At 37.7% G+C, this 19,544-nt stretch overlaps 1 protein-coding gene across 5 annotated transcripts in view; it reads left to right on the top strand.

Annotated features, from left to right (window-relative positions):
• Nucleotides 1-19,544, top strand: part of UHRF2 (ubiquitin like with PHD and ring finger domains 2) — a 96,613-nt gene that overhangs the window by 67,970 nt on the left and 9,099 nt on the right. For 3 of the 5 annotated variants that reach the window (XR_008376304.1, XM_053573273.1, XM_053573277.1), the window contains exons 6-11: nt 1,493-1,679; nt 6,558-6,681; nt 6,906-7,013; nt 10,543-10,647; nt 15,254-15,360; nt 18,871-19,033. Coding sequence is in view for 3 of the 5 variants with exons in the window: in XM_053573273.1 (XP_053429248.1) it covers nt 1,493-1,679; nt 6,558-6,681; nt 6,906-7,013; nt 10,543-10,647; nt 15,254-15,360; nt 18,871-19,033 (794 nt within the window). In the remaining 2 variants the exon portion in view is untranslated. The remainder of the gene's footprint in view (nt 1-1,492; nt 1,680-6,557; nt 6,682-6,905; nt 7,014-10,542; nt 10,648-15,253; nt 15,361-18,870; nt 19,034-19,544) is intronic. The other 2 variants (XR_008376306.1, XM_053573284.1) reach the window with 1 other exon arrangement.

Below are 19,544 nucleotides of genomic sequence, written 5' to 3'. Positions count from 1 at the left end.
CATGAATTCAAACAATACTGAACTCCCAAGAGGCAGTCCCTTTACAATATGTCATTCTAGACATATTCTTTTGTGTTCATATAATTCTTTGTCTTTGTGTCTTTGTGTAATTTGGTGGGGGGGGGGGGTTTGTTTTGTTTTGTTTTGAGACAGAGTCTCACCCTGTTGCCCAGGTTAGAGTGCCACGGCATCAGTTTAGCTCCCTGCAACCTCAAACTCTTGGGCTCCAATGATCCTCCTTCCTCAGCCTCCTGAGTAGTTGGGACTATAGGCACACACTACAAGGCCTAGCTAATTTTGTCTATTTTTAGTAGAGATGGGATCTCACTTTGCCCAGGTTGATCTTGAACTCCTGAGATCAGGGAGACCTCCCAGAGTGCTGGGATTACAGGCACGAGCCACCACGCCCAGCCACAATTTTGTTTTAAAATGTTCTGTAATCTCCTTTTTGAATTTTATATACTTCTGTGTTCTTGTAAATTTACCAATTTTTCTTATAAAGTCTATCCAACTATTCCCCTTTTGACTGATGTTGAAATTAATAAACATTGTTTATAAAACTTGTGTACATGTGTATATTTAAAAATTTTAAAGGAACACTTTGACAGGAGAACTAATTAAAGGTTACCTCTTGCCAGAGTTCTAAACCAATTGACAAGAGAAAAATTAACTGAGTTAGAAATGCCACCTCTATTGCTGATAAAGAGAAGGTTGAGGGCATAGTTTGTGAGAGAGCCAAAATTTGTTTGCCAAATCCCAGTAGCCCTATGTCTCTTCAGACAGCTAACTCAAGGAAAGGTTTCGATATGTAGAACATAATGGCTTGCCAAGGTCACTATTTCCACTTGTTGGGGTAGACCGAGAGAACAAATCTCTCATAATTAGGACCTTTTGACTAGATACCTAGATAAGTAGCTTAAATCTGAGTAATCATACCCCCTCTCTGCAAAAGAGTAACAAGGGACAGGATAAGAGTGTAAGAGTATTTGAAGAAAACCTTCCTGGAAAGCAGTAGGAAGAAAGAATACCCTCACAAAAGAATCAAAGCTTAGGTTTTTCTGCATATTGTAAAATGGACTTTCAAATGTTTACCAGTTTGCATTTTCACCAACATGCCTGTTTCTTCATTACCTTATTAATATTAAACATATATTTTTCCTGGCCTAATTGAAGTTAAAGGTTCAAAGTTCTTAGTTTGTATCTCCTTGAATGGAGCACCTACCTAAGGTCTTGCTCATTCATAGTTTCTCAGACATTTTTTTTTTTTATTGCGCAGTGACTCAGTTATTCCTGGACCCCATCCCTAAAATTCTGATTCAGTAAGTCCAGGATGAGGCTCAGGCAGTTACTAAATCTTCATACTTGATTATTCTTTTTGGCTCCTTTATTTTTTATTTAAAAAGCTGTATATTGTTTCCTGTGTTTTTCTTTGAGATTCATAGATATAAAAATTGTTTTAAGACTAGACTTGCAATAATTTTGTTCTTAATAGGAAGAAATGACCCTGAGTGTGACCTTTGTGGTGGAGACCCAGCTAAGAAATGCCGTTCTTGCTCCTGTCATATATGTGGTGGGAAACATGAGCCCAACATGCAGGTTCTATGTGATGAATGTAACATGGCTTATCATGTTTACTGCCTGAATCCACCTTTGGATAAGGTCCCAGAAGAGGAATACTGGTATGATAATCATGTTTTTAATTTTTGTTGTTCTCGCTATGTAAAGAATTGAATATGAAGTATTTATTTGAACCACTAGAAGTAGATTTCTAAAAATAACATAGCATATATTAAAAGTGCTTGGAATGTTACAGCCAATGATTAGTTGGCATTGATGTCTCCTTTGAACTACTGTAACTTCTGAACTGGTCTCCAGCTCTATTTTCCTTTTTTTTGCAGTTTTTGGCCAGGGCTGAGTTTGAACCCACCACCTCTAGTATATGGGGCTGGTGCCCTACTCCTTTGAGCCACAGGCACCGCCCAACTCTATTTTCTTATTCCCTCCATTTCTTTCTCCAATATGGAGTCTGTGTTTGTTCAAAAATGCAAATCTGATCGTGTTGTTCCTTTGCCTCAGGGGTTTTGTGTTGCCTTGCAGGACCCTGCATATTATTTATTGCTTCTCTAGCTTTCTTACCACTTTCATCTTATTTCCCTAAATTCTGTACACTCCAGCCAGATTACCTATCTTTCGACTCTTAAATAAGTCGTGCTATTTTTCTTTTTGAGATTTTCACATTTGACACATTTTCTTCTTTGAAGCATTTTTCTCTTTGCTTAACTTCAAGGTGAAATTCATCCTTCATCTTTTTAGTTAAATATGGCTTCCTCTGGTAAGCCTTTATGGATGGCCCTGTGCTCCCCAACTGTTAGATGTCCCTGTTCTATAATAGTGCTTTAACAAATTTTAAGTACTTAATATTTGTTAAACCCTAACAAAGTGCTTTATATGGATTATTGTATTTGATCTATGAAGCTCAAGTAGAACAAGGCTTCAAGGTGACATATACGTATTTCATGGAGTTAGTAATAGCTACAAAAAGAAGTGGCTAGAAAAGAGACTGGGAAAAATGTGCCTGAGTTATAATGAATGTTTTAAAACCATATTAAGAAATATTTTTTCTTTTTATTTATTTTTATTTTTTTGAGATAGTCTCACTTTGTCGCACTCGGTAGAGTGCTGGGATATCACAGCTCACAGCAACCTCCAACTCTTGGGCTCAAGTGATTCTCTTGTCTTAGGCTCCCAAGTAGCTGTAACAACAGGGAGCCGCCACAACACCCAGCTATTTTTAGAGACGGGGTCTCACTCTGGCTCAGGCTGGTCTTGAACCTGTAAGCTGAGGCAATCCACCCGCCTTGGCCTCCCAAGTGCTGGGATTACAGGCATGAGCCATCGCACCTGGCCCTTTTTTTCTTTTGAAAATATGTGCTATATTGCTACCATTGCAGGCTTTTAAGTAAGAGGGATGACATAGTTGGAAATACTGATGTCACAAGTGGGTAATTGGTATCAGTGTGAATAATAGATTGCTCTCCATTTTTTGGATTCTCCTTTTGCCTGTTAGGAAAGTGGTTGTTGTGACAAGCCATAGGGATGGGGGAAAGGGGAAGAAATCTATCTTCCTCCTTCCATTACCTCACATAATCACACTTAGAATTTTACCATTGCTAATGACATTTTCTCTGAAGTCTCATTTTTCTTTTCTTTTAAAATGCAAGCCCTCCCCTCTTTTTTTTTCACTATATTGCCCTTGGTAGAGTGCTGTGTCGTCACAGCTAACAGCAACCTCAAACTCTTGGGCTTAAGTGATTCTCTTGCCTCAGCCTCCCAAGTAGATGGGACTACATGTGCCCACCACAACGCCGGCTATTTTTTTGTTGCAGTTGTCATTGTTGTTTAGCTGGCCCAGACCGGGTTTGAACCTGCTAGCCTCAGTGTGTGTGGCTGGCGCGATAACCACTGCACTACGGGTGCCAAGGCCAAGCCCTTTTCTTATCTGCTGTCTCAGTTCATCCTTTTGCCTTTTCAGGAACTTCAATTCCTTCTGTTAATTCCTCTTCCCTGTTGCCATTACTAGGTTGTTCTCATTAGCATCCAAGAATCTCTTGAGTTTTCAAAACACACACCTCTTCCCTAGATTCCATTTCCCTGACCATCTGTCAACCCTATTCTCTGTTCCTGGCAGAGCTTCTCCAGCTGTCTCCACAAATTGTTCTGATTGTTTCCATTTCTTCTCCTCCCATTCATACCTCAGCACCCTAATCTGGCTTTCCTTTCCTCTACTCCACTATTTCTCCTAATGTCAGGCTCACAGACAATTTTTGTTTCCAAGCCCAGTGATCACTTCTCATTCCTCTCATCACTCAACTCTTCAACTGCTCATCTGGTTATTCTGTCTTTATAGATTTAATGATATCAGATGACCCTGATTTTCTACCTGGTGCACTGAGCTCCTTCTTAGTCTCTTACTGGTTTTCTTTCACCTGCCAGATTTCAGAGCAAAGCACTACACCCTTGTTTTCTCCCCTTGCTTGCTTTCTAGGTAACTTAATCTAATCATAAGACTTTATGTACCAAACTGATACTTCTGGATTTATATCTTCAGGTCTAATATATCCTGAATTTTATATTTTTTTTTCTGAATTTTATATTCTTATATTCAATTGTTTCCGTGATTAACATTGCAAAATAGTCCAAAAAGAGACCATAATTTCTAGAAAAACTTCATGAAATTCTGCTCCTCCCCCAGTCTTCAGTAAAATCTTCATTTTATCTACTTCCTCATGCCAAAAAGCTAAGCTTCATCCATGATTCTTTTTTGCTTTTTTCATGTACTCTACATCAGCAAATCTTAGTTTTCCATAATCCTCCATTCTCATCCCTCACTTCCCTGAACTTTATAATAGATGCCTAACTAGTCTCTTTGTTTCTATAATATACACCTGCTAGCCTTTCTCCCATAGCAGCAGAATGATCTTACTAAGTTCTGAATCGGGTCATTCATCTGTTTAAAACCCCCTACTGTCTTCCTATTGCACTTAGAATAAAATCTCAGCCTTTATGGTATCTGACCTGGCCCATGTCTATTCCCTAACTGCTGTTGCTTATCATTAGTATATTATACTTACTAACCTTGAGTTATACCCACCTTTATGTTCCTCAAAGCATATCATTCCTTTTTTTTTTTTTCTGTAGAGATAGTCTCACTTTATCGCCCTTGGTAGAGTGCCGTGGCGTCACAGCTCACAGCAGCCTGCAATGCCTGGGCTTAGGCGGATTCTCTTGCCTCAGCCTCCTAAGTAGCTGGGACTACAGGCGCCAGCCACAATGCCTGGGTATTTTTTGTTGCAGTTGGGCCTGGACCAGGTTCAAACCCGCCACTGAGCCACAGGCACCGCCCCAGTATATCATTCCTTTTTTTATCTCAGGCCCTTTACACTTAACCATTTCTTTGTCTAGAATGCCTTCTTTGGGTTATTTCCTTTACCTAAGAAGCATACCATTTCCATCCACTGTTATCACATAACCCTGATGTATTTCCTTTATAACACTTAACACTTTCTGAAATTCTTTCCTTGTATGGATTGGTTTTCCTTAGAAACATTTTGATCACATTCCCATCACCAAAACAGTAGTGCCTTTGCAGATAGGTTTCTAAACAAACCTGTTAAAAGGAATGAATAAATAAATTTTCTACTTTTCCAAATGTTGTTGTCTGGGTATTTAACCTCTGTACTAATTTTCTCAGATAATATCTGCTTTAGTCAAATTATAGTTATAAAGGTTAGTCCTTCAAGTAAAATATAGTCTGTCTTTAGAAGAAATTTATTTTTTGAAGTCTTCCTAATTTCCCAACTAGAAGATTTTAATTTATAGTATTTAGTGCCTTCTCAGACATAATTTGCCCAAGATTAGGGATTGAATTATTTTCATTTTTCTCACCTATAGTATTGAACAAGATATTTCATAATTAGGCAGTCAGGGTTGACTGGTGAGTATAGAGAGATATCTTCCTTGCTCTAAAGGCTACATGGAATAGATAATTATGAAATAGAAAGTATGGACAAAGAAATTTAAAATTAATTGGGCAATGGTCATTAGATCTTTGTTAGGATATTCCCAAAGTTTTCTGTTACTTGGTGACACAGAACAGTTCCATCTCATTCTATGGTCTTGAACCTTATTTTTTTGTGGCTCAGTGAGTAGGGCGCCGGCCCCATATGCCGAGGGTGGCGGGTTCAAACCCAGCCCCGGCCAAACTGCAACAAAAAGAAAAAATAGCCGGGCATTGTGGCCGGCGCCTGTAGTCCCAGCTGCTCGGGAGGCTGAAGCAAGAGAATCATGTAAGCCCGAGAGTTAGAGGTTGCTGTGAGCCGTATGACGCCACGGCACTCTACCTGAGGGCGGTACAGTGAGACTCTTGTCTCTACAAAAGAAAAAAAAAGAAAAGTTTGAAGGCAGTTTATGAAATACTAGTTACAGTAAGTGATTAGCTGCGAATAAGCTAGAAGACAAGTATGGAAAGTGGAATTTAGCTAGGAATAAGGTTAATATAAACATCCTTGAAGTTCTCTATCCTTGTAATAAACTTTTTTTTTTTGACTGACTATTATATAGTTCTGAGAATTCTAAGAATCAATTTATATGAGAAGATGTATCTGTGGCATTGTTGAATGTTTTGTCTAGGACATCTAGTCTTGCTACTTTTGTTTTAATGATAACTTTAAATGAACACTTCGTTGTCCTCAGAGTTAATGATAAGATGGGCGAGGGTACCATTTGAATTTCAGTTTTGTCTGGCTTTTGAACAGAATTTGAGGATTTTATAATAAAATCTGTAAGTTCTCTAAAAGGATGATAAGAATGCTTTTTATATATCTTATATAGTCAGCCTAATCGTAAATATTTTAAAAAGTTTAATATTTTAGTGTCAGCAGAAACTGTAATATACCAAGTAATACATATTAAAACCTGTTCTAATCTAGAAGGGCTGTTATGCTGTTATTGGTCTTAATATGGTTTTGTCAAAATTCCTTTGTTCTTTTCTTTGAAAGGTATTGTCCTTCCTGTAAAACTGATTCCAATGAGGTTGTAAAGGCTGGTGAAGGACTCAAGATGAGTAAAAAGAAAGCAAAGATGCCATCAGCTAGTACTGAAAGCCGGAGAGACTGGGGCAGGGTAAAGAAAAAAAATTTTTTTATTAAGTAACAAGTTATAATATGTAGTATGTCAATACCAATAGTAATAATGATACAAAAGATTAAACAATATAGTTATTAATACTGGTGGTACTTAAATTACATGAACAATTATATTTTATTCATGTCTTGCAAAATGAGTCATTTCATAAGTAACATTTTAACATAACCGATTTCTTAAACAGCTTGTTTTGTGATTTTTAGGGAATGGCTTGTGTTGGTCGGACAAGAGAATGTACTATTGTTCCTTCTAATCATTATGGACCTATTCCTGGTATTCCCGTTGGATCAACTTGGAGATTTAGAGTTCAGGTATGTCTTAAAATTGGCTTAATTGAAAGGGTAAAATCGGGTATAGTTCAAATTGTAGCAGTGTTAATGTCTATTGATTGTAAATGTACCTAGTTGGTAACACATGATATTCAGTTGTTAGAATGAAAGATTTTCTTTAGAATGGGTTTATTCTTCCCAGAGGTTAACAGACAGAAGAAAACATATCACTTTGTTTTACTGTTCTATTATAGCTAAGGGAGTCGACATAATTAAACTTTCTAAAGAATGTTTGCCAAAAATTTAATATTTAGAACTCCAAACATTAAATTTTTCTTTAAGTCATGTGGTAAATTACCATTTAATGTGACTGAACTCTTTAAGCTTGCTTCAGGTGTTTTCTTTGGGGCTTATCCTCCTGAACAAAACTGTGTACAAGATAATTGGGCAGAGGGAATAAAATTATTTTCTCCTTCAACTGGAGAAAGACTATGTTGTATTTATTCCTAACTATTTTAGAAAGGTAATTTTATGGAAAACTTGATGTGAAAGAAAAACAAAGTCTCTGGTAGAACCGTTTCTTTTTTCTTATTTTTAGAGACAGAGTCTCAGTTTATTGCCCTCAGTAGAGTGCCTTGGCATCACAGCTCACAGCAACCTCCAAGTCCTAGGCTTAGGTGATTCCTTTGCCTCAGCCTCCTGAGTAGCTGGGACTACAGGTGCGCGCCACAATACCCGGCTTTATTAAATCATAACTTTGTACATTGATGCATTTATGGGGTTCAGGGTTCTGCTTTGATATAAAATGTGATATGGTTACATTGAACTTAGTAACACATCCATCACAATTATACTCATTTCTTAATTGTTTTGAAATGTACATTGCATCATGCACCTGGCTAGTTTTTTGTTGCAGTTTGGCTGGGGCCGGGTTTGAATCCACCACCCTAGTATATGTGGCTGGTGCCCTACCCACTGAGGCACAGGCGCCCCCCAGGTAGAACCATTTCTAATTAGAGACACCCAAGATCTTGAACTTTGAGAGAGGCTTTAATTTTTATATTGAATGGCCCTGGTATGTAGACTTTCAATATAATTTTATAAGAATAATGTATGATTGTCCTTCAGTATCTTTGGGGACTGATTTTTGGGATCCCCCACACCTACCCAAATCTACAAATGGCTTAAGTCCTTTTATATAGTGGTATAGTATTTATAAATGCTGTGTATATAGTATGTTGTTTAGGGAATAATGACAAAAAAATGTGTATGTGTTCAATATATACACAACCATCAATTTTTTCCCCCAGAGTATTTTCTATCCTTGATTGATTCTGCAGGTGTGCAACCTGTAGATGATATATAGAGGGCCAAAGGTATTAGTGTAGGATTTATGTTTTGAAAACCCACCCTACTTCTGAACCTCATTGTCTATTTTTCAGAGGTAACTACTTTAAAATTTTAGTTAATTCCTCTGGGTTTGCCTTCTTATTCCTAAATAACATGTTCATACTTCTTTGTTCATATTTTAGTTTTATTAACTTCTATGGAAGATGATCATTTAGTTTAATACTCAGTCCTCTCATACTTGCAATTGTGTTGTAATTTTGGTTGAATCAGTATTCAGTGTTTATAATATTTTAAGTTTGGATCTATAAATACAATAAAATGTTACATAGGGGATATAATACTATAAAAATGCATTTGATGTATTTTTAGTTGCTGCCTTTTTTCCTTCTTTTTTTTTTTTTTTTGGTAAACCTATCTCTTGTTTACAAAAATAACAAACTCTAAAAGCCCCCTTATATGACCTAAGATGACTATGATGTTATTTGCCTGAACAACTAATAGGATGCTAGAGAAGATTCAGAGAAAAATTTTACCAGGGTTATTGAGCTGGAGAAATCAAATGGCCCTGGCTTCTGAAATGTCTGGGTTTCTAAGGCCTAACCCTTTCCAGGTTCTGTTGCTCTTATAAGCTGCTCTTGGCCTCTAAAATGCCACCTTTCCCAAGCCCACTGCGTAAGCTTGAATTTCATCTTGCTTTAAGAACAATTGTACGACAAACAGGTAAACTACAATACCTTTCTCAGGGAGTTTCCCCATTTATCTTTAATTCTGCCTCGCTGAAACAAAGGAGTGATGCTTGTTTCAGCGAGGCAGAATTAAAGATATCGGGGCCGGGGGGCGGGAAAGCATTTGACCATTGAAGTGTAGATAGTATGCATGAACTACAAATGGATAGCATGTTTGGGTTACTATGAATAGTTTTGGCTCAAGCACATAGGTTCTACGAAGGAAAAGCTAGAGACAAGGCTGGGAAAACAAGCCAGATTGAAAGAGGGTAATGTATAATGCCTAACTTGGCCTTGATACTGTGGGACCATTTAAGGTATTTAATTTTTATTTATTTATTTATTTTTTTTTTTTTTTTGAGACAGTCTCACTACGTCACCCTTGGTAGAGTGTCCTGGTGTCACAGCTTACAGCAACCTCAAACTCTTGGGCTTATGTGATTCTCTTGCCTCAGTCTCCCAAGTAGCTAGGACTATAGGCAACTGCCACAACTCCTGGCTATTTTTTGTTGCAGTTGTCCTTGTTCTTTAGCTGACCCAGGCCAGATTCAAACCCTCCAACCTCGGTATATGTGGCTAGCGCCGTATCCACTGTGCTATGGGTGCTGAGCTTGTTTAATGTATTTTAAGCAATTGAAAGTCAAAAGCAGAATTGTTCTTAAAAGGACCATTCTGTTTGTGATAGACTGGATTTGAAGGAGCACAACTGGAGGCAGTGAAAAGGAGTCTATTGTAAGTATTCATGATGCAAACTAAGAAGTGGAAGTTGAAATAGAGAGATTTGAGAGTCTTGTGACCCAAGTAGGTTTGAGGAATAAGGGAGAAGAACTAGGCTAATAACTCTTCGGGTTTTTTGTTTGGTTTTTGTTTTTGGCAGAGTCTCACTCTGTTGCCCAGGCTAGAGTGCAGTGGCACAATCACAGCTCACTGAATCCTCAAACTTCAGGACTAAAGCAGTCCTCCTGGCTTAGCCTCCCAAGCAACTGGGATTATTATACATGTGCACCGCCACACCCAGCTAATAGTTTTATTTGTATAGAGATGGGAGGGGGTGTCTCACTATATTGCCCAGGCTAGTCCTGAACTCCTGGCTTCAAGTGATCCTCCCTCCTTGGCCTCCCAAAATAGGATTACAGGCAGAAGCCACTGCACCTGGCCACACCTGCATTTTTGACTTGGAAAAAGGGCAGAGAACAAACCCCTAATTAAAGACCTGAAATACAGGAAGAGATCTGGCCCATGAGTTCCAATAGACATAAGAGGATGATTTTTTTGCTGCTTATTATGTAACTCAGACTTCTCGGTTCAATCAGTACTAGAGTTATCAACTCACTGAAAGGATAAATTTGGGGAGAACCAAAATAAGAGAGCAAGATAGAACTCTAGGTGTGAGGTTCAGTTCTTGGGCATCTAGATATCAGTAATGCATATGAAAGTACTTTGTAAATGTAACGTAACTGTTCAGAGGTATTCTGAGACTCTTTTTTTACTTACAGGTGAGCGAAGCAGGTGTTCATAGACCCCATGTTGGTGGAATTCACGGTCGAAGTAATGATGGAGCTTATTCTCTTGTCCTGGCTGGTGGATTTGCAGATGAAGTAGTAAGTCATCATATTTAGAATTTGCTTTGATCATTCAGTAAAATACAAAAGCTTTGTCTAGGTTACATCAAATACTATCTCTTTTTAGCATAGCTTTTATGTTGAAATAGTGTTATCAGTGGTAGTGGTAGTACTCAGTCTTGATCAGTTATATACAAGTTATATGGTAAATCAGTTGGCAGTTTAATCTTTAAATGACTAATTTCACTTAAAATACATTTGGTAACTGATAAGAAAAATAATTCTCTAGAGAGCTTTTTTTAAAATTAAACTTACTACTTTGACGTAATTGTAGGTTCACCTGTAGCATTAGAAATGCAGAGACCCTGTCCTCTCTACTGAGTTCCTTATAAAGGTGATACCTTGCAAGACTGTATTATAGTATCACTATAATACTAGTTCCCGGCCATTATGGAAAAAGCTGCAATTAATATTTGTGAACTGAATCTTTGTATTATAAGCAAGTCATAGCTATAGAAGTAGGTTAGGAAAACCCAAATAAGCTTCACATTCAAGAAAAACTTTATTCTTTTAAGCTCAGTGGGTGGGGCACCGGCCCCGGCCACGTACACTGAGGCTGGTGGGTTCAAACCTGGCCCAGGCCAGCTAAAACACCAGTGACAACTGCAACCGAAAAATAGCCGGGCGTCGTGGCGGGTGCCTGTAGTCCCAGCTACTTGAGAGGCTGAGGCAAGAGAATCGCTTAAGCCCAAGAGTTTGAGGTTGCTGTGAGCTGTGACAGTACCGCACTCTAATGAGAGTGACATAGTGAGATTCTGTCTCAAAAAAAAAGAAAAAGAAAAAATTTATTCTGAAGTCTTGATTTGGTATAATATTCATGGAGCCGATGATCTTTGTTCTGTTTGGATTAATGGGCATGAAGCTCTTGAGTACCTGCTGATAGTCAAGTTAATGTTTTACTTTAGTAACTTGAGAATTAATCAAATGCTAGTTTTAGTGCCCTATTTAGGTGACCTCTCGTGAGAAATGAGGACCCAGAAAGATGATTTATATCTTCTCAGTTTTCCTGAGAAGTAGTTTGTTCAGTGATCAGGAGAAAACTCAAACCATGCTGTTTTGGGTTTGTGTCTTAGACCATGGAGCTTCTCTTCCTAGCTATGTGGCCTTACGCAAGTTACTGAACATCTGTCTCATCTGTAAAATAGTGCTTATAATAATACTTCATAGGTTTCCTGTGAGGTTCAAATTGTGTGTAAAATGCTTTGCCTAACCCTCCCCTCCACCATAGTAAGTGCTAGATAGTGTTATCAGTGGTAGTGGTAGTACTCAGTCTTGTAAGCATGTAAAGGATATTGTGAGAGAAACTGGCAAAAATTGAAGATATGTTCCCTAGACTGCCTTGATATAAGGAATCAATAAAGGAATCTGGGAAAAATGTAATGGTCTTAATTGTGCTTCAGAATGATTTATTTGGCTATCTTTAGTAGGGAGGTTGAGAAGATTGAGATGGTCTTCTACCTTGTAAGGGTGATGGATGACAGGAATGGAGCATTCAGCTTATTGTCTTAGGCAGCTGCTCTAGCACCTTGGGAGAAGAATAGAGGTTGGAAAATACAAGAAGAATTAAGTATTCCAGGTTAGCACCATGCCCCTTATGTAGCTTCTTTATGTGAACTCTGTTCAGGCAGCAGCCATGTTGAGGTTTCTCCCTCCCAGGGCACAATCTAGTGCAGTGGCGCAACCCACAGGAACGGTATTAAAGGGTTGTGGCATTGGGAAGATTGAGAACTACTGATCTAGTGGATGATGAACTAGAAGATGTAACATATTTAAGCTGATGCTTTTTTTTTTTTTTTTTTTTTTTTTAGGAAAGTCTCTCTTTGTCACCCTTGGTAGAGTGCTGTGGTGTCACAGCTCACAGCAACCTCTAGCTCTTGTGCTTAGGTGATTCTCTTGCCTCAGCCTCCTGAGCAGCTGGGACTACAGGCGCCCATCACAATGCCCAGCTATTTTTTGTAGAGGTTTGGCCGGAGCCAGGTTTGAACCCCCCACGCTTGGTATATGGGGCCAGCACCCTTCCCCCTGAGCCACAGGCACCTCCCTAAGCTAATCATTTTTCCTAGGCAAAATAGTCTGAAGTAATATTGGCTGAGCTCTGACAGTCCAGCAATTCTTTATTTCCCCAGGATAATTTAAAGTTTTTGTTGGTGTAGTGATTAAAAACAAAGAGTTAATAGTGTAGAATTTAAACCATGTTTACTTGATTATTCACTGCTTGAATAACAATGTTTTAAATATTATTTCACCTAGATTGCTTTTACTGTGCTCTCCTAGTTTGCACTTTTTCTTTAATCGTAGCATTCCATGATTATAACTTGAAAAGTTGACAAGGTTATTTTGGAGTCAATCCAGATACCTTGTGGAAAACTGCTTTTGATCAATTTCAGAAGTTATCTCAACTATTCTAGATATACTTGTTTATTAGAATTCCTTTACATAGAATACACACTAAAGATGAAATTCCTTAATACCTTTCTAAAAAAATAGACTTCAATATTGAGATATTCAAGTTTTTTGTACCAATAAAAACACTTTTTTAAGCTTTAAGACTTTAGTTGTGACTCTTAATCCAAAAGGAAAACAAGTTGTAAACAATTGACTTCTGTAACAAGTAAGAATTTTGGAGAGAAAACATCATAGTCTAAGTTCCATCTGCACTAATTAAAATGATCTTTCATTAAAAAAGAATCACTAGGGCAGCACCTGTGGCTCAGTCGGTAAGGCACCGGCCCCATATACCGAGGGTGACGGGTTCAAACCCAGCCCTGGCCAAACTGCAACCAAAAAATAGCTGGGTGTTGCGGGCGCCTGTAGTCCCAGCTACTCGGGAGGCTGAGGCAAGAGAATCGCTTAAGCCCAGGAGTTGGAGGTTGCTGTGAGCTGTGTGAGGCCACGGCACTCTACCGAGGGCCATAAAGGGAAACTCTGTCTCTACAAAAAAAAAAAAAAAAAAAAGAATCACTATTCAGTGTTAGTAGAATTTATTGCATACTGATAGTTTCCTCAATTTGAATATTAAATTAGGAAAAGACTTTAATATCCATGTAAATTCTAGTTGCTACCAAAATAATTGTGGGGCTAGTTTATATAACATTTTCTTATGGCATATATTTTATTTTACATTTAATAGGCATTTTATACTGGTTCTTAGTTTTCAAATTTCTCCGTAAGCTTCTTTTTAATGGTCACTGTTTTATCTGAATGTGATATGGATGAACTCATAGGATGTGAAATGTTAAAGAACTTATTCTCTTAGAATTTCAGTGAGATTTTTAGGTAAACTTGCTTTATAAAATTTAGTGTCAAGATCAGAACTTGAAATTTGGGCTCAGCGCTTGTAGCACAGTGGTTAGGGCACCAGCCACATACACCTAAGGTGGCAGTTTCCAACCCAGGCCAGCTAAAACAACTGGAACAACAACAAGAAAATAGCTGGGCATTGTTGCGGGTGCCTATAGTCCCAGCTACTTGGGAGGGTGAGGCAAGAGAACTTCTTAAGCCCAGGAGTTTGAGGTTGCTGTGAGCAGTAACGCCACGGCTCTCTACCGAGGGTGACATAATGAGACTTTTGTCTCAAAAAAAACTTGAAATTTGGCAGCAAACGTAGGTATGATATAGATGGCAGTTGAGAATTCAGTTATTGAATGTTTATCAAAGTAATACTATTAAATATATATACCTATAAGCTAGTATTAATAAGTTTATTTTAATGTTAAATAATTTCCAACCAATAAGGCCTTATTTCCTAACAGCCTATAGATTATTTAAACACATAATTAGCATAAGAATAACCATGGTGGGAGATGTTGGAAATTCTAACTTAAAGTGAAAGCTTTAAGTCAGGTGGTATAATTTGAAGGTGTACTTCACATAAGATTGCATTTGAATTTTGCATTATCTTGGTACATACCTGAAAAGAACACATCAAATCATTCTAACCAAATTTTTTTTTTTTTTTTTTTTTTTTTTTTTGTAGAGACAGAGTCTCACTTTACTGCCCTCGGTAGAATGCCGTGGCGTCACACGGCTCACAGCAACCTCCAGCTCTTGGGCTTATGTGATTCTCTTGCCTCAGTCTCCTGAGCAGCTGGGACTACAGGCGCCCGCCACAACGCCCGGCTATTTTTTTTGTTGTTGCAGTTTGGCCGGGGCTGGGTTTGAACCCACCACCCTCGGTATATGGGGCCGGCGCCCCACTCACTGAGCCACAGGCGCTGCCCATCTAACCAAATATTTTGACTTTGAAGTAAGAGTTGGTGAAATCGGCTTAGCACCCGTAGCTCAGTGGTTAGGGTGCCAGCCACATACACTGGGGCTGACAGGTTCGAACCCAGCCCGGGCCTGCTAAACAACAACTACAGCAAAAAAATAGCTGGGTGTTGTGGTGGGCACCTTTATTCCCAGCTACTTGGGAGGCTAAGGCAAGAGAATTGCTTAAGCCCAAGAGTTTGAGGTTGCTGTGAGCTATGATGCAATAGCACTCTACCCAGGGCAGCAAAGTGAGACTGTCTTTAAAAAAAAAAAAGAATTGGTGAAATTATAACTTGAGTTTAGGTGTCTTAATGCAGAAAATCTTCTCTTATAGGACCGAGGTGATGAATTCACTTACACTGGAAGTGGTGGTAAAAATCTGGCTGGCAATAAAAGAATTGGTGCACCATCAGCTGATCAAACATTAACAAACATGAACAGGTACTACTGTAAAGACTATTTAGAATTTGGACATAACATCGTATAAACGTTTGATTATAGGACTGTAATTTGTAAGAATCTTATATTGAGAGTTAAAGATCTGAAATTAAAATTCCATCGTCTGATTATATCATTGTCTATAGGCATCCTAAGTTAATTCTTTATACCATTATTCTTTAAATGGCACAATTGCCAGTCTTAATACATGTAAACGTACTGTGCATTTGAAAACATGTAGACATCTCTGAAGGAAAGGAGCATATATAATTTAAGTGAAATTAAAGACAAGGTGGCGTGTCTACTACCCCACAGTGAAAGCAAAAGTGATGTTCTACTCAACACAGATTTAACTTTTAAAGTGACACCTTCTTTGTAGAGAAAACTCACATCTGTGTGAAATAAGGGAGCCACTTTATGTTCATAAGTGATATATCAGATAGCTTAGTCAGAACTGCATTCAAGGTACTTTCAGGGTTTATATGTACCAACAAGATATCTTCTAAACGTTTACAAAAGGAAATGTTACAAAAAAAAATCTTTTCTAACTAAATCCCCTTTAAGGCATTACAAAAAAGCCACCTTGTGCTGACCTTTATTCTATAGAACTATCTATATCCCAGCTCCCATGGAAACAGAAAATTTAATAATTTTCCAAAACAGTTACATTTTGTCAGTGAGTGTGAATACCAACATCGGTAATAGATAAGTAACCCAAACTATCAGACAGCAAAGATTATATTATAATTTGTTGTGCTGAAAATTTTGTAATCATTTCATAAAGTTAGAGTATTTTGTGGATTGAATAATAGTATATTTCATGTTCAGTCTAATTTCACTCGGTTTTAAGTAGTGTCCCCTTAATTTCTGATTACCGTGTGAAGTAAAGAATATACCAGTATAATTTTAAGACTTCATTGCATACCAGGTTACAAAGAATCTGTTTTTATGTCTTCTATATTATTTCTGACAGTAGGATTATTTTTACTGAACCAGCAGAGGAGACAGGTCAGATTTGCTGGTGAAAACATTCCTGAGGTGCAGGAATTTAGTCCCTAGCTATTCTTTAGCAAGAAAGTAGCTCTTCAAGAGGAATGATCTTAGAAGAAATACTTTGTGCTTTTCTCAATGAAAATGTATCTTGAATTTGCGAAAGGGCCTTTTCAAGTTGTCAACTCTGAAAATATTTTCCCTTTAATAATAGATTATTTTGTTTGAATGAAACTTCTTTTATAACTACCCACCCTTTCAAACCCTTACAATATACATGTTAAGATTCCTTTCAAGCTTTTGGACAATCTAATAAGTACTCTTATAATCTCATTAGAAAATAATTGACAAGCAGTAAAAATCTTTGCTATTAAAGAGAGGGTAGTGAAAATGAAATAGTAAGTCAGAACAATTTAGGATTGACTTTATCATAGAGACTTAAACATTCAGTCAGTCACATAGCATTATGAACACACCTTGTGGTTTTAAGACTTTTGAAAAAAGGTACCTGTCTTAGAAACATGAAAACTGAGAAGAAAGCCTGACCCATAGTATACTCTTTCCCAAACAGTTTATGGTTCAGTTCATTTTTGCTTCGTTGCTAAGAGGCAATTTGACACCTTCATCCTTCTGAAAAACTTAGTCCTATTTCTTCCCAGTTCTTCCACTTTTAAGAAACTGTCGAGTGCAGCAAGGTAATCTGGCTATTCTTTATCAGGGCAGTTAATGACAACTGACCAGTTGAGCTGTAGATAGAGTAATGCAAGAGCTGTATTGCTGTTTTGCCTACTTCCATCCTCTTCTACTCTTCACATACTTGGATAGCCTGTATACTTACCTAAAGCTAGAAGTGAGTTGACAATGGCGGTTAGAGATGGTAATAATTATGATTGAAAGTACCTGTGAGCATTTAGAGCATTCTACTCAGTGACATGAAGGCAGTGCTTATCCTAGCTCTTTAAGAAGATGCAGTTAGGTATATATCAGTAGATACTTCATTAGTAAGACATAATTCTAGCCCTAGAGTTGATGGCTATATTTTCTTCTACCTTCCATAGTTTTAATGCATCTCCCTTTTAGCTAAAGATAACTTGGTAAGCTTTAACTCTTTGACTACAGCTATAAAAGTTATTTTTAAAAACGAAATAAGTTCATTTACTTTTGAAAGATAACTGTGGTCAAGAGATTTCTTTTCAATAGGTTAGTCATACAGATTTAAGGTCTATTTTTAATTTGAGCCTGTATGAGAAGAATTATACCCTGAAGAAGTATTTTGTACCCTATGTGATTTCACCAGATTAGGTGTGCTTCTTTTAACTTTACATATTCTTAATGTTTTCTTTTCACTTACGTTACAAAGTAGCTGTCTTAAAGGAAAACGTTAATTTTAAACAGATTCTAAAACTGGTATCTTAAAATACTAAAAACAGTTTTAAAGAGATTTTGGTAGGACGAGGTTTTCCAAAAGAAGACTTCTAACATCTGATAAACTCACTGATTTATTACTACTAAGTGAATACACATACTAAAGAAGTTCCAGCTAAGTCAGGTGCTTCTTCCAACTCAGTGCTCCTCCTTATCTGTGTGTCATCAGTAAAACCTGGTGATCTCAACCAGACTAAAATCTTCATTGTTGGCTGTGTGCACTGGCTCACGCCTGTAATCCCAGTGCCTTGGGAAGCTGAGGCAAGAGGATCACTTGAGGCCAAGAATTTAAGACCAACCTGGGCACCATAGCAAGACCCTCATCTCTACAAAAAATTAGCCAGGCCCAATGATGCGTGCCTATAGTCTCAGCTAAAGCAGGTGGTTGCTTGAGCCCAAGAGTTCGAGGTTATAGTAATCTGTGATCATACCACTTCATTCTAGCCCAGGCAACAGAGTGAGATCCTGACTCTAAGAAAGGAAAGTCTTTGTCTTGATTTAGCACAGGCATTTGGATGCTTCAGTCTTGTTAAATTTATCTTTTTATAGAGGCCTTTAAAGAATATCTCATACTGTACTTGTTCTTAATCTTATAAACTTTTAGGAATCTTTAGTATCTGGAATGTGGGAAATAGACCTAGGAAGATCATTTGAACCTTGATGACAAATATATATTTCTGGATTTCTTTCAACATTATCCCAGCAATTTACCTCCCTTATCAAAAATAACCATTAAAACAATCACTTGCTTTAGTTTTCCAACGGTCTCCCTTCCCTCAAAAAACGTTATTTAAAGAAAATTCCATGTATTTCTAGTTGTTTTCTATTATACGTGGCACAGATGTTATTACTTTCAGAAGAACCCTACAGGCTATCTGAGAACCAATCCCCTGGCTTGGGGATGACATCAGAAAACTGATTTGTCTTCTCTGCTGGTGGGGGAAAGCATAATCCTATTATCTGGAATAATATGGAAAGAATCATAGAATCTTGACCATCAGGTAAGGCATAATTCACCTTTTAATTGTGCTAATGACTCCATTACATACTAGAAGAAAGATTACTTGGTATAAAGACTTTTTTTTGTTTGTTTTTTAGGGCCTTGGCCCTAAACTGTGATGCTCCATTGGATGATAAAATTGGAGCAGAGTCTCGGAATTGGAGAGCTGGTAAGCCAGTCAGAGTGATACGCAGTTTTAAAGGGAGGAAGATCAGCAAATATGCTCCCGAAGAAGGCAACAGATATGATGGCATTTATAAGGTGCTCTATCTGGCATGACATGTTGTTTGTCATTCTTCCTGGGTTTCAAGGCAAGGTTGCCACAGGGAAGTACTGTGGGTGGGCTAGAGGAAACAGTAGGCCATCTTAGTTATTACTACTTTCTCCAAAACAGATACACAAAACAAACTTTATTTTTAAAGCTTATACAAAGTTCCAAAGAGCAGAGTTATATTTTAGGTTAAGATTTAAATATATATTCTCTATGATAAAACCATTTACATCACTTGGCTATTATAGACCTCGATTCTTTTCAGAGTCATTTTAATTGTAATAGATTTTCAAATCAGAGCACATTATAATAAAAATAGATTAGCAGGCTTTATTTAAAAATTGGGGTATCAGCTGGGCACGATGGCTCCTGTAGTGCTGGCACTCTGAAAGGCTGAGATGGGAAGATTGCTTAAGCTCAGGAGTTTAAGACCAGCCTGAGCAAGAACTCATCTCTGCTAAACATAGAAAAACTATCCAGGTGTCCTGGTGCATACCTGTA

This window comes from Nycticebus coucang, chromosome 2, assembly GCF_027406575.1.
Source record: "Nycticebus coucang isolate mNycCou1 chromosome 2, mNycCou1.pri, whole genome shotgun sequence".
Taxonomy (NCBI): domain Eukaryota; kingdom Metazoa; phylum Chordata; class Mammalia; order Primates; family Lorisidae; genus Nycticebus; species Nycticebus coucang.
Note: the sequence above shows the minus strand (reverse complement) of the source record. Positions and strands in the feature narration are given on the sequence as shown.